This window comes from Barbus barbus, assembly GCF_936440315.1.
Source record: "Barbus barbus genome assembly, chromosome: 40".
NCBI lineage: Eukaryota > Metazoa > Chordata > Actinopteri > Cypriniformes > Cyprinidae > Barbus > Barbus barbus.
In genome coordinates this window covers 12,907,905-12,922,092 of record NC_136718.1, presented here as the reverse complement: position 1 = coordinate 12,922,092, position 14,188 = coordinate 12,907,905, and the positions used below count along the sequence as shown (strand labels likewise).

At 41.1% G+C, this 14,188-nt stretch overlaps 1 protein-coding gene across 1 annotated transcript in view; it reads right to left on the bottom strand.

Moving 5' to 3' along the window:
- The window catches only part of ubr4 (ubiquitin protein ligase E3 component n-recognin 4), a gene marked incomplete at its 5' end in the record, with an annotated part of 45,767 nt that extends 31,812 nt beyond the window's left edge, over positions 1-13,955 (bottom strand). The window contains 33 exon segments of the mRNA XM_079400617.1: positions 760-1,147; positions 1,229-1,329; positions 1,431-1,532; positions 1,624-1,830; positions 1,912-2,069; positions 2,153-2,250; positions 2,340-2,458; positions 2,646-2,875; positions 2,964-3,086; positions 3,184-3,366; positions 3,459-3,587; positions 4,473-4,552; positions 4,662-4,794; positions 4,880-5,159; positions 5,323-5,492; positions 5,596-5,681; positions 5,767-5,923; positions 6,220-6,407; positions 7,574-7,691; positions 7,783-7,920; positions 8,006-8,105; positions 8,445-8,635; positions 8,716-8,775; positions 8,852-8,976; positions 9,051-9,175; positions 9,261-9,402; positions 9,526-9,628; positions 9,750-9,792; positions 9,794-9,893; positions 11,061-11,190; positions 11,286-11,389; positions 11,550-11,647; positions 13,831-13,955. Coding sequence (XP_079256743.1) covers positions 760-1,147; positions 1,229-1,329; positions 1,431-1,532; positions 1,624-1,830; positions 1,912-2,069; positions 2,153-2,250; positions 2,340-2,458; positions 2,646-2,875; positions 2,964-3,086; positions 3,184-3,366; positions 3,459-3,587; positions 4,473-4,552; positions 4,662-4,794; positions 4,880-5,159; positions 5,323-5,492; positions 5,596-5,681; positions 5,767-5,923; positions 6,220-6,407; positions 7,574-7,691; positions 7,783-7,920; positions 8,006-8,105; positions 8,445-8,635; positions 8,716-8,775; positions 8,852-8,976; positions 9,051-9,175; positions 9,261-9,402; positions 9,526-9,628; positions 9,750-9,792; positions 9,794-9,893; positions 11,061-11,190; positions 11,286-11,389; positions 11,550-11,647; positions 13,831-13,955 — 4,634 coding nt within the window.
- Positions 13,956-14,188: the final 233 nt, after the last annotated feature.

The window sequence follows — 14,188 nt, the reverse complement described above, 5'->3', positions numbered from 1 at the left end:
TTATTTTTTAGAACCCTAAGATTAAAGATTTTCAAATAGTTGTATCTCGGCCAAATATTGTCTGATCCTAACAAACCATACATCAATGGAAACATTCAGATGATTTATAAATCTGAATTTTGAAAAATTTACACTTAAGACTGGTTTTGTGGTCCAGGGTCACTAATGGCGCTCTGCATAGTAATTTCCACTGCATAGTACGGCACACTTTTGGGGGGTTTTCCACAGGGTACAGTACCTGGCACTTTTTTTAGTACCACCTCGGCCGAGGTTCCGAGTGAGCTGTACCGTTACCAAAACGTGACGTGTAAACTCTGCTGATCACTGATTGGCCGGAGAGAATTGTCTCTGCCTGTGTCATTGAAACTTGCGGCACGAGACACAACAGACCCGCTAGATTTAAATCAGCACAGCCAGCGAAGGATCGAACGCAACGGTTTTGAATGAGCGCACCTTTAACAACCAAAAAATGGCTGTTTTGTTGTCTGTTGAGGAAGTACAGACGTCCCTCTCTTTGATAGCCGAGGAGCGGATCCAGCGAGAGCTTGATGGAGCGACGCGGAATTAAAAAGTCTTTCAGGAGTCATGGCAGAAGAGGCGGCGCAACTATAACGACACGCAAATAATCCCACCCACTCTAAAAGCGGTACTAAACTGCAGTGGAAACGCAAACCGAGCCGTGCCGTTCTGAACCGAGCCGAGTCGTACCATGCAGTGTAAAAAAGCGCCAATATATATATTTATATCCAAGTCACTTACCATCTCGTGAGCCAGTCAATGGCAGCTCTGTGTAGCTGTAGATGTCCTGCTCCTTGTCCTGCACTGGCTAGAGTGGCCATGATGATCATGAGCTCAGGGAAGCCTGCTCCATCCCCGCTAGCCAGCATCTCCGTTGCCATGGGTATGAGAGTGCTCAGAAGCACAGTGCAGACGCCCTCGCCCACCTGGCTGTTATCACGGACAATGTAGGAGGTGAGGAGTTGCAGTAGCTGCCTGTTCTCTTGCACTGTGTCCAGCTGGTCCGAATCTTTAGGAGGGGAGGCCGTCATGCGCCTCAGCCAGGCCTGCAGCCTCGTGGGCTCCACACATGCCAGCTGGGCTAGTGAGCCACACAGGCATAGAAGGCTGGGATTGGGGCTCTTTTCCGCTGAGGGATGAACACAGATGGGATGTGTGAGAGGGGAAAATCAGATGGCATATTTCTAGGAGATGTTGCATGGCTACTTACTGAGCTGGAACAGTTTGGTGAAGAATTTCAAAACCCGGTTACAAAACTTCGCAGATAGATTCTCATTGGCAGTGGCCATCATGATCTGCACCAATTCTCCGCTACAAGACAAGAGAGGAAAAGGATGTATTAAATATAAATATATAATATATAAAAATGCTTCTAGCGCTTTCTAAGGAAATAATATTCAGCCAAGACCTACCTGAATGAGAAGAACTCCTCCATTGCTTTGCGGACCAGACTGCTTTCCAGCTGTTTCTCCAAGTACTGTAGACACTCTTCAAGAATGGACTCATCCAGACCACTAATTGGAAACAGAACCATATTAATCTAGATTCCTTCAGAATGCAGTTCCGGAGTCTGCTTAAAAGTCATATGGACATCTGGGGTCCCACCTGTTGGGGTCAGAGTGATTGGCGATGATGTTGTAGCAGCCTGTGATGAGCCGCTCATAGACGAGAGCCAGGAAAGCATCTGATTCAGCAGGGCCCAGGATCCTTTCCAGTGAAGTGCTGCAGATCTCCGCCACACTCTCTGTGCTGCTCTCCAGCAGGAGGGGCAGCAGCGTGCGGATCACCTGTGGACTGTTCAGCTCCTCTGTGCTGCAGCAACACACAAGTAATCTTTAGTGTCAATCAATCTTTATACAGATATGTCTTTTCTAACTGTTGCTCAAGACTTACACAATTAGATCCCCAGTTAGGCGCACCAATGAGAGCAGAATATGTTTGAGCGAGGAGGCTAAGGACAGTGATTGGTTGCTGAGGGTCCCCAGGTGGGCAGCCTGAATGGCGCTGATGTAACTTTCCGATGGGATAGTGTCGTTGGCAAAGGCGTTCCGCTGTGGACAAAGAACCAATCAGTTTATGGTGAAGTAGTGAGAGAGTATATTCACTCGAAGAGCTGAAGGATAAGCATTCTAACCCATGAGCCAAAGTTAGGGAATTCATTGGTGTGAATGTTGTTCCAGGTTTCACACAATGTCTGAACAGCTGACGGTAGATTCTGCATTACAGTCTGACCTGAAAGAGTGAAAACAGAACCAAAATGGATTAGATATTAAAATTTACATAAAAGCCGCTAATAACTTAATATTATCCAGAATTCTTACCAAGCAAATTGGCTTTGCAGCGTGTGGATCCGATGGACAACACCGCAGCATAACCCTGCAGTTTAGCTTCTGTTGGTTTGTTTTCTCCTCCGTCTGGCAGGCTCATCAGCAGGTATGACCTGAGCAATCATACGACCAGCAAAGCAATCAGGAAGGGCTTAAGAACTTGGTTTGGTTTTCTAATGTTTACTTGAGTTCATAATGAAGTTCATTTTCATTTAATTTTTGGATGAACCATTTCTTTTAAAGTACTCATGCTATTTTAAGGTAGTTTTTTTCTTGTGGTGCATGTGGTGTAATCAGCACCTGGTGAAGGCGGTGTAGACATCAATGAGCTGCAACGTGGCGGGCAGCAGGTTTTTGGCGATCTCGGAGGATTTGTTGGGGTCTGTATCAGCAGCTACTTTGGAGAAATGCTCATCTAAAGACACTTGCACTTTGGAAATCACAGCATCCAATGTGTAGATGGTTTGTAGAGAGGGTACTTGGTGAAGAGGTAAGATGCTGTTGGGGTCCACGCAGCAAAACGACGAAATCTATGAAGGAGAGGATTTATGAGGCTATATATTATGAGACAAGCAGAAAAATCTATATCAGCTGTTAATGGCTACTCTAAGAGTGTACCTGTCTGGCGATGTATTCCTCTGCGAGCTCCACATCATATTTCACTGCGCTGCATTTAGCTGAGGCCACTTCGATCAGAGATGTGGCGTGGTCAGCTTTCATTCCCTGTTTCACTAGGTGCTCCTGATTAAAGAGTGTTAACAGATGATTGACCTTGATAACTTCAAGGTATCTTGATCAGTTGGTTATATTTTCTTAGTGTTAAAATGATAAAACTAACCTTGATCCAGTTAACGTAGGTACTGACTCGTAACCTTGATGACCATCTTAGGGTGTGCAAGATGTCGCTTTCACTGGGGTCACTGTTGCCGCTCTTAAGCTGCTCAACATAGGCCTTTGAGGGTGGCAGCACTCCCAGGATTTTCCACAGCACCAGGAAGTAGTACTGCAAGGAACATGCTTCCTGTACCAGAGATTGACAGCAACATTTAGGGCAAAGACAACTGGTGCAAACACAAGGTTGATTGTAAAAACTGCAGAATGTGTGTAACTCACTACTGGGGTGATGGGCTTGTTTTCTTGCCGTCTTGCTGTGTCAAAGCTGGATCCCGCAGCCAGCAGGGAGATCAGAGAGCAGTATAGGTCGTCATACTTTACCACACCATTGAACAGCACTTGGAAGGCCTGTAACAGTTGACAAATAACATGCACATTAAAAACTTCTAATGCCAAGAACCTCATGAAGAGACAGAACAGGATCTCAGATGCATAATGTATGCTGAGAAAGCTATAGAAATATTTTATTTGATTCAACAAAATTTATTACACAAATGTTTAGGCTACAAGGGCCTAACAAACTATATAACAAAAGAAAATAGTTTGAGAAACATCTCAACATTTTTTGTTCATGAAATGAAAGCCAATGGTAACCAAAACAGCTTTGTTAACAACAGTCTTCAAAATATTCAGGTATGAAATGTCAAGAGGGGGAGTAAATGTCAGATTTTTTATTTTTTAGGGTGAACTATACCTAATGTTCTTATTCACTGAACTGTTGTATAACATCACACTTGCACTCGTGCTATTCAAACATAAACAGCACTATTGCTCTCGCTTCTCATGTGATATTGCTTGTGTGATATAAATATGAGACAAATACTCATACATGGACATATTTTTTTGCCCCAGTATCTTATGGAGTTGTTGCCCTGCATCATTTGTCAATAGTCAACTGCATGAAACATAAGATGATGTACAGGCCTGGGGGCGGGGCTAGTGCGTTTACGGTGTTAAAATATTTATGAAAATAATGCAATTAAAATATTTAATTTAACATGTTAAAATTACAGCCCTAATTAAAATAAACAATATAATATTCTTATTTATATTAAATTATAATAAATAATATAATATTTAATTACGTTTAAATAAATACAAATGTTTAAAATATTTTGAGTAATTACAGAAGTCCACTATATTTGGTAAAGACCAAAATGGTTTTCTTTAACTAGGTGCACAGACACTCCCATGTCTCTAATACTTATGTAGACTTGTGATGTGTAGCCTCACCTTGCTGTCAAGTCGACTCCTGTCATCCTCTGAGGCTTCAGGAGATAGAACGCAGTAGAATTTCGGCTGCACTGTGGAATCTAAATGACAGTGACGACAGACATACAACAATAAAACAGTTCTTGCACTCTTGCATCAACCATCAAGTGCACAATTGAGTGAAATGTAAGAGATCTGACTTACTCCTACCTGCCGAGCAGTGCTTGGCCCAGTTCTCTTCCACCTCTTTGAAACCATAATAAAGCGGGACAGCACCTCGTTTTCCTCCATCCTGTCCTGAACTGGCCCCGGATGACAGGGGTGTCAGAAGATTGTACTGAACCTGAGTGAGCAAATAAAAAATAATTGTAACAAACTAGCTACAAAACAGTGGTATGTTTCCAGTGAAAGTACAACTACATCCATACCTGCTCAAACAAGTACATGGGAGCTTTTGAGTACTGGTGCAGCAGGTAGTCAAACACAAGCAAGATGCGGGCCAGGTTGAGGGGTACAGCCTGAAGCTGAGAATCTGTGTGGGCTGCGATTTCAGAGATGGTCTGCATGCAGAGGGTGAGGACGCTGCGGCGGCCCTTTTCAGAGAAGTTGTGAAAGATGAGCAGAAGCAGCTGAAGGTGTTCAACGTTGAGATCCTCGTCAGCAGGCACTGCTCCCTGTAGTGTGTGCTGCTTCAGAGTGCCCAAAAACCTAAAAACAAAAAAAAAAAACGCATTCAGATTGAAAAAGCTATGCAATATTATATGAACTTGATGCTAACACATAATATACACATGGGTGAGAATTTGGTGAAGAATCCAATGCTAGATTTAAGAAAAGAGGTGTAATTCTGTAAGATTGAGTGAAGTCGTACCTTTCCCAGACCTTCATGCATTCTGGTACATCAGGCTCCCCCTGCTGGCTGGCTTTATGCTGCCAGATCAGCAGTAACCTGGAGAGCACTGAGAGGGACTGAGGATGGATGTACATGGGCCAGGGACCCTCTGAGAACGGGGCAACACCCAATTGCTGCAGAAGAGTGTTCTGAAGAAAAGTTAAAGAAAACATGGTATCAGATACCTGACATCTATTCAAAATCTGTTAAATTAATATTCAGATTTCTTTTAAAGCATATTTCAGAATTTACCTGTAGGGATGGAGAGGGCAAGTCTGATGTTACCAGAGAGTGATTAAAGTGATAGAGGGCTGAGGCGAACTCTTCATCAGAGGAACCTGGACAAAAAAGGTTACATGTTAGGATAAGCCTAAAATGGAAGCCTAAATGTATGGTAAGAGTTAGGAGTTTAAAAAAAAAGACCTTTGACATCTTTGTCAACATCCTTGATGATGCTGGCGAGGGTGGCCATGTGCTGCTCTGTGAGGGACACGCTCAGGTAGTTGCGAATGAAATTGTTTCTGGACTTCAGCATGGAGGTGGTGATAAAGTTCAGTATGCTTGATGCCAAACTCAGAAACTGGAACAAGAAACGTGTCTTTAGGTCAACATGAAAACTTCACTCATGCAATGTGATGTTAATAAATAAAATACACAAAATTATATATTACTGAAAAATAATATATAAAACTAATATATTTCAAAATATTTATTTAAGTCAAGATGAAATGGCAACCCATTTCTGTCATCATGTCATGTAAATAACAAAAAAAGCAGAGTTATGTAACAAATGTTTGTACAGGACATAAAACAACATTTAAGTTCTAGCAGCAAAGTTAGTCAAAATCAGCATTCCTCTACTTATCGTGGCCTTACCAACTCCGGGTCCTTGCGACTAGCCAGAATGTTGCCGTTCTCTGCCGTGTTCAGCTTACTGGGGCTCTTGAGTCTCGGGGATGTTTCCAGAGGTGGGGGTGGAGGGGGAGGTGGAGGTGCCACCTTCTCTTTACTGGGAGAAATAGTCTCTTCAAACCACAGACCCAAAATGGGCTCACTATCATCATCTGAAAACACGCCAAGAGCCACATTCAGCACCGCATTCAATCAAGTCATTGTATTGTATGCAAACAAAGCTACATTAGCCATGGAAATAAGTCTACTTAAGATCTTGTTACCGTTTAAGGCACAACAAATAGAAGCATAATGAGACACTACGATTCTGACCTAAGACAGAGATCTGCTGACCTGAGAAACAAGCTGCTCTTGTCCTCTCCTGTCTTCTCTCTGCTGAAATAACGAACACTGTCACTAGCTGTGACGGCTACCAGAATGGCGCAGTAAGCAGAGCATGCTTAGCGTGCCACAGTGTTCAGGAACAGGAAGTAAACTGACCTGACTCTGAGCTCTGGGGAGGTCTGACCGCTGTCCTTCTACTACAGCGTGCAGTGCTCAGGAACTGCCTAAGAATGTCCCTGAGATTCCTCAGCCCTGACACTAGCTCAGTAAACCACAAGCAAACCCTGACCTCAGCTGCATAAAAAATAACTCGTGCTAATAACATTAAATAAGACGGCTGGGGGAATCTCAAGATGTCAAGATATGCACAGGTCATATTTCAATCAAAAATGAAGAAAAACATAAATTATATTTTGCAGAAAGAAAATGAATAATGCAATTTGACAATATTGTTGTCAAAATAAAGCAAATTTAAATACACCCTTCCCAACTGTCAGTAGCTTACTGTAAAATCAGCATCACAGTAATGCATATTTTAATCGTAAAGTACATTTAGAAAGTTTATTTCTTCAGGGGTAAAAAACAAAAACAAAACAAAGAATAATAGTGTGCATAAATACAAAAATAAGAAATTATACAAATAAATAAAATAAAAAAATTTATTAAATAAAATAAAATTGTGGACAGGATCCATTATTCCATTCATTTATATTCCTGTACAGATAATGTGATATTCTTCAATGGAAATATAATTTTCATGAGAAAAGTCCAAAAACATGCTTCCTTTTCTGCAAAATATATAATTTTTCCTTTTGATTTTGAAATATAACTTAGACATTTTTTGAGAGTTTCACCCAGCTAGACAATCGAATGGGGAAATTTACAGTTAAAAGCAACTACTCTGTTTATATGAACTAAATTAACTTCAATGTCTGACCTCACTGTGGCCTTTATTTACAAGGTTAAATACTGAGAAATCTGTAGTGTTTGCTACCTTGGCTGCTGTCCTCTTCTGTGCTGCTGAAGTCATCTTCGTAGTAAGTGTTGGAGTCAGTGGAGGCACTGGCGTCACTGCTGACCGAACCTTTCCTCTGCCGCTGCAGCACACACGCCTGAATCAAGCAGAATCAGAGGCACCACATTCATCAAACACAGCATACCACTTCCTCATAGCAACCATGATCAAGTCTTGTGGTCACATACCTTTTTATAGGAGGTGGAGAGCAGCGTGAAGAGCAGGTTGGTGAGAGGAACCGAGTCAATGAGTCTCTGCACTCTCTGTATGGACGTGCTCTGGGCCATGATGTTCAGCTCTGCTGGAGGCCCGTCACTGGCCCAGCCCTGGAAGACAGAAAATAGCTTCACTTGTATTTACAACACAAAAATGCTCCGGTAGTTTAAAAGAAGCATTTATGTTCAGTCTTACTCTGTGAAGAGCCTCCACTTGTAAGTCCTGGAACAGTGATGTGAGCAGCTTGATTGAATGATTGGCCAGAATGACTGACAGAACTCCAAAACCTTGGTGCCTGATGAGAGAAGATACTTCACATTTACTGACACACTTATTTACATGTCATTTTTGTAATAATCTAAAATTAGGTTGACTAGGTTGTAAAATGTGGTTTATATATTTAAAATGATTAAGCAGTGTTCTCCCACATGAAATCAAGATGTAACCAAACTAAGTTTTTAATTGGTAGTTGATCACCACATGACATTTAGACATTGAAGTTTGAATGTTTTTAAAACTAACATGAACAGTCTATTTCTAAGAACTTGGCATTTGCATTTTAGGGCTCTCTTATATTTCATGCTCCCACATTCATTAGGTCATCATTTCAAGTATAGAACACAGAGGCACTTACCCTTTCCCTGGGCCAAGTTTAGGAGATCCTGCTCCGTCCTTGGTTCGGGTGGCGATGTCTCGGACCCGTAGTGCTGCCAGGGGATCTTTCTCCTTCCCTTTATCAGCCAGGGCCGTGGGGCTCAGGTTCAGTATCAAATACAGGCTGTTCAACAGGCACCAGGCACCCAAGAGTTGAAAGTTCTGATAATGCTGTTGAAACACGAAGCACGATCTCACATATGGGCCGTTCTCATTAATTTTATATACTCTGTGGCAAAGTGTTCACCTACCTCTCCTCCAGCTCTGCGAGAGTTACTGATGGCCTGTCCAATCATCTCATAGATTTCCAGCTGTTAAAAAGAGGAAAAGCATAAGATGAGGTGTACCAAAGACAATAAAACGGTCATCCTGACTATTGACACTTACACATTTCTGCACAATGGTAGCAGCGTCGTTTTCATAGTCTTCCTCCTTGGAGCCAGTGGAGGCCGCACGAAGCTGCAAGCCGCTGCCCACCTGCAGTATGGCCATGCAAGTCGCCACACTCACACCTGAGAGAAAAAAACACTCCTGAAGCTCTGTGTATATCTGAACCAAACAAAGGGAGCTTTTTCAATCAACTCACCTGCATAGAGGCAGCTTAGTGCTAACACAGTCACATCAAGTAGTCTCCCAGGGGTCAAAGGCTCCAGTACAGGCAAGGAAAGTGTGTCCAAGGCCATGGTCACATCAATCACCAGGGAGTGAAAACTTAAACACGGGGAGGGAAAGTCAGGATTACTCAATCTCAACAGATTTAATAAACAGCATTGAGCTGGGGGTGACTTTGGTTTACCCATTTCGGACAGCAGTGGCATCTGCCACAGTGGCCGGCATGATGAAGAAAGAATTGGCGGATACTGCATCCTGGAAGCGGTTGATATACCGTAAGAAGTAGGGAAGGTTGAGGCACACGCGCAGCAACTTCTCTGAGCCCCCTGTAATGCATGGGACAAAAATAAAGGATTTCATTGTGACAAAATGAATGCAACTTAATTTCAACAGGTGGTATTTGAAATCAAACATTTAAGAATCACTGATAAAGTGCAAGTGCAACTCACCTAATTCTTGTAAACTGGACACATTTTGAGAGATGAAGGCATTCTTCATTTTGGCCTGCGTTGCCTGATCTGTTGTTGTCTGGTCATCGCACTCATTCTCACCCTGTAAAACACATGAAATCATGGTTTTGTCCAAAAACATTTGTTTGCTCATAACAAAACAGCAGTAAACCCAGAAGTAGTCACATCATCGTGAACTCAATCGAAAGACCCGTCTAATTCACTGACCTGCATGTGAGCGGATGGAGAGGCCAGCATGGTAATGTCAGGGTTAAAGACTGAGGTCAGCTGATTGAAAAAGTTCATTTGGACTTCTTTTTGTCTGAGTTCAGGGTTAACAGGGGAGGGAAGCTCCTTCTGGTCCTCCACTGGAAAACAAGATCACCAAAGGCAATTGTATCAGCAGACAGAATCTCATCTTTGAGTTAACCATTCTGGACAAACTCGAAGGAAAGAGAACAAAGCCTCCTTTCTGCGAGCCTGGCACTCACATGAGAAAAAAAGGTTAATACACTCAGATAACACAGTGCTTTGTCTGGACTAATCTATGCCACCAATTACGTGCCAAACTGTGCCATGATGAAGGATGCTAATTTTGTATAAATTTGATTTCATGATTAATTTGTAGGGCTTGATGCACTGTTTAATCAAATTAATTGCATACAATCATTAGAATTGTATGCTATGAATTGCCACCAATTTAGGACAATTCCATAAAATGGAATCTATGTACAGGTCAGGAGACTGACTAAATCCATTCATTTTTAAATCATATTCCCTTTATTAATAATTAATTGTACTAAATTAGCACGCTAAAAGAAGGTGTTGCTAATGTGTAATATTAAAGAATTCAATTACTAAACAGAACAGCTCCCTCCAGACTTGATCTAAACTGAGTAAAACTCACAAGAGAGCTTATATTTAGCCACAATAATCAAATGAGCAGCAAAGCAGGCACACGATAAAATGATGCTTCATTAATTCTTGTGTACAGCAGATACCAAGGAGTAAAGAGGACAAATAGAGTTATGACACCTGTGTACTGCATCAGCATTACAAGCCAATGTATTAAAGAGAACTTTGGCAATCGGTCCACATGGAATCTGTCCCTTTAAAATTCCACATTTACACACTATTGGAACTTCAATGACATCATAAAGGTCCCCCGGGTCCTTCAAAATCAGCACAACTAGACCTGTAAGAATTACTTGAGCCAGTCTACACTGGATATTATGAGCCTTTAATTACATGGCAAAAAGGAAAGCAAACAAGAAAATCCTACAAATGAAACACCTTCACCACCTCAAGCTGTTTATTTCTGAACAGCTGTGTTGAATTTACAAGCAAGACGCTCAACATTCAAACGCACCAAAACACTGCTGCTGCATATCCCCATCCTGGCTCTATAATATCTAGCTAAATCATAGAGATTACTTCTATAAAGACATGTCATTACACCAATCCTGACACGTCACGTTGTCACTCACTCATTTATCTGGTAACACAGGGCTGTAACAATTTGAAACTACTCTTACCATCAGAAAGGGTCTTGACAGTTTGGGGTAGTTTGGCTGACTTCATCATTGCAGTAAAGGTGATGATTTCTGTCCGATCCAATCGACTGCAGCCAGTACAAAGGCCTTTTATTAAGAGGATCAGGTGCTTCTGTGGAGCGGAAGGAGAAAGGAAGTTAGTCTATGAAAAAAATCCTATGCTTAATCAAACAGACAAAATGTATTATACCAAGGTTCATATCTGACCTGAGAGACTGCACATGCTTCATCAGGATTCTCCAGACGGAGCAATGAGAATTCAATCAATACTTTACATGCTGCAGCTACTGACAGCAACTGATTTCTGGGGACTGGAATGGGACAGAAAATTGTATAAAAAATATAAAATGGGAACATTTTTAAAAGCCAGTTAAACCTGTGTATGCCTATATTTAGCTAGAAATATGATGCATTTAATCTTGAAATGAATGAAATGACAGTTTCAGAATAAAACAATGAAATGCGACATACTTTGTCCACAAACTGTGGTGATGTAATGTGCAGATAGTGCCACAAAGGAGGAGTAGAATGGCTCATACTGTTTGTCATGGTGAAGAATCTCAGATTCACTGTAGAAAAAGAAGAGAGAAACTGCCGAAATCAATGTAAATTGTAGTTTGCATCTCATTTAACTCCTGTAACGTGATACTTCCAAGTGAAAACACGTACTTAATGAGCTCAAATTCAAGACAGGACTTGATTATCCATAAGGAATTGATTGAATTGTTAGTCAGTGTGCATCAGGACGTAAGTGTGCTAAACCAAAACCTACACAGCTATTTGGCTATTGGTTAAAAATATTATCCAGTAGTTTGCATGAACTGACTATTCTCATAGATGGAAATCTAAATCATTACAGATAAAACAAATTATTTTGTTCTAATGAAAGATTATGAAGACAAACAATGTTGTCTGTTAGAATTACCAAATGAAACATTGACAATAAGAATGGAAACATAAATTAATAATTAAGGTTGTGTCAAAATTCCAGAAGCTAAAATAACTAAAGAACTCCCAAAATGCTGTTCTCAATCTACATTATTCTTGCAGAGATGAACATAAAAACTCTCCTATAGTGAGCATGTAACAACTGGTTAGCACTAAAATGTTAAAAACAAATTCCAAAACACAAAAGGGAATTTCTTTGTAAGATAAACTCACAGGAGTAGGAATGCATGACCTAATCTGACAGATTGAACATTTACGGGGGAACTTTGATATTGCTTTCAGATTAAAGTGTAACAACAACATACACATATCACAAAAGCTGTTTAAGGTTTTAAATTATTCCTAAAATCCCGTGATAACGGTCCAATTTGTACCATTGTTATTTTACTACTATTTATATACTATAGTATTTATTAATATTTTTGAATGAGTTTCAGGGAAAACTCTTTTAGGAAAAATACACATTTCAGCTTCATTTTATCCATTCAGAGAATGCCACTGGCAATAAACGCTTTTGAACAAATACACTCATGTCAGCAAACATTCTACACACTGATCACATAAAATTAATCTGAGCCCAGTCAGATGAACACAGACATATGGAAAAGTAACAAACAAATTAACTCTCAATTATTATTAAACTAGTATAGTCCAGTGTAGGTTGGCAGCTCAATTCATTATCAGTCGTGGTACTTTCACTTTTAACTAAGTTGCACTTAGCTCATGCACATCGACAAGACCACAGATTTCATATCCCTCCATTCCTCTCTGGAATTCATTTCAATGAGTTTACTGTTTAAAGGTCAGGTGGTGGTTTGGCTAAAAATTAATAGTTGATTAACACCGCTGTAAATGACAAACTGACAAAAAAAAGGGTTTGTTTGGGAAGACCAAGTACTGTTTCCATAAAAACGAAACTGATGACAATACACATTTACACACAGACAAACAAGCTTTTGAAATGGACACCTAACCCTACAACAAACTAAAACAGAATTCCGACGTTTGTCCACTTGATCAAAAGAGGCTAACTCACAATTAGCTAACTATCAGTGACACTAGTACCAGCTACTAAGTCATGACTTGCTAGTTAGCAGGCACACCCCTGCAACTAAACCTTTGAGTAACTGGGACCAATGTGGGTGCCGCTGACTAACAGAGGAAGATTTATCAGGATGACAATTAAAAAAGACGAGTATCAGAATTATGAACAGCTCTTGACAGTGGCTAGCAGGCTAGCTAGCGTTGGTTAGGGTTAATCGAGGGACGCCGAATTGCTCATTCGGCGTCAATTAATTCACTTCCGACACAAATATAAAATAACTTTATTTAGGGGCGGTTGTCGTGGGATCCCGTACGTCCATTATGAGAAAGCAGCATTGCTCAAATATCAACTAGGCAAATTATATGAACGTAAAAGAGTGGATCTCCGGCCTGATGATGAAGCAGAATCTGATGTATCTGCTAAGTTACTGTAAATGCCCAGTAACACTCCGGCTGTCTCTCAAAACACAGTGAGCTGCATTCGTAGACGGTACATTTAGTCATCATATGAGAGTCTGGACGATTCAAAATCGTTTTTGGCCAACCGAAAGTATTTTAAAGAGCATTTTTGAACATCATAAGCGCATTTAGAATCGTCCAAACCCTCTCACGACGCCCCGAAATGCTGTCAAGGTAGTCAGCTGACTAGGTTTTGAGACACAGCCTCGGTGCTGCCATAGCATCACAGCTAATGCAGAGTCACTCAACAGTTTATTTCAGCCCTGCACGAGCCAACTCAACAAACAAGCCCTCGTCTGACCTGTTTATGATGGATCCTATAAGCTGAGGTAGCTCTTTCGTTTCGAAAGCCGTGTAGGACGCTGATAAAAGTGGCCGTACGGCTGCGGTCCACTCAGGTTCTCCATCTCCTCCGCTCGACGCCATCTTGAGATCCACTATTAGAATCCAAGAGCGGAAATGAGGTTAATCATCAGACGCCAAATAACAGGAACTGTCGTCAGAGATAAACATGAAAAGTCTCGTGTGTTATGTCATGTGAGCACGTAGAAATCTTCTGAGATTTAAAAACAAAAAACCGGACTGTGGTTAACGGTTTTACTCATGAGTTTCAAAACCTGTTTATTTACGACTGTGGCCAAACAGCTCAGGAAACGTGA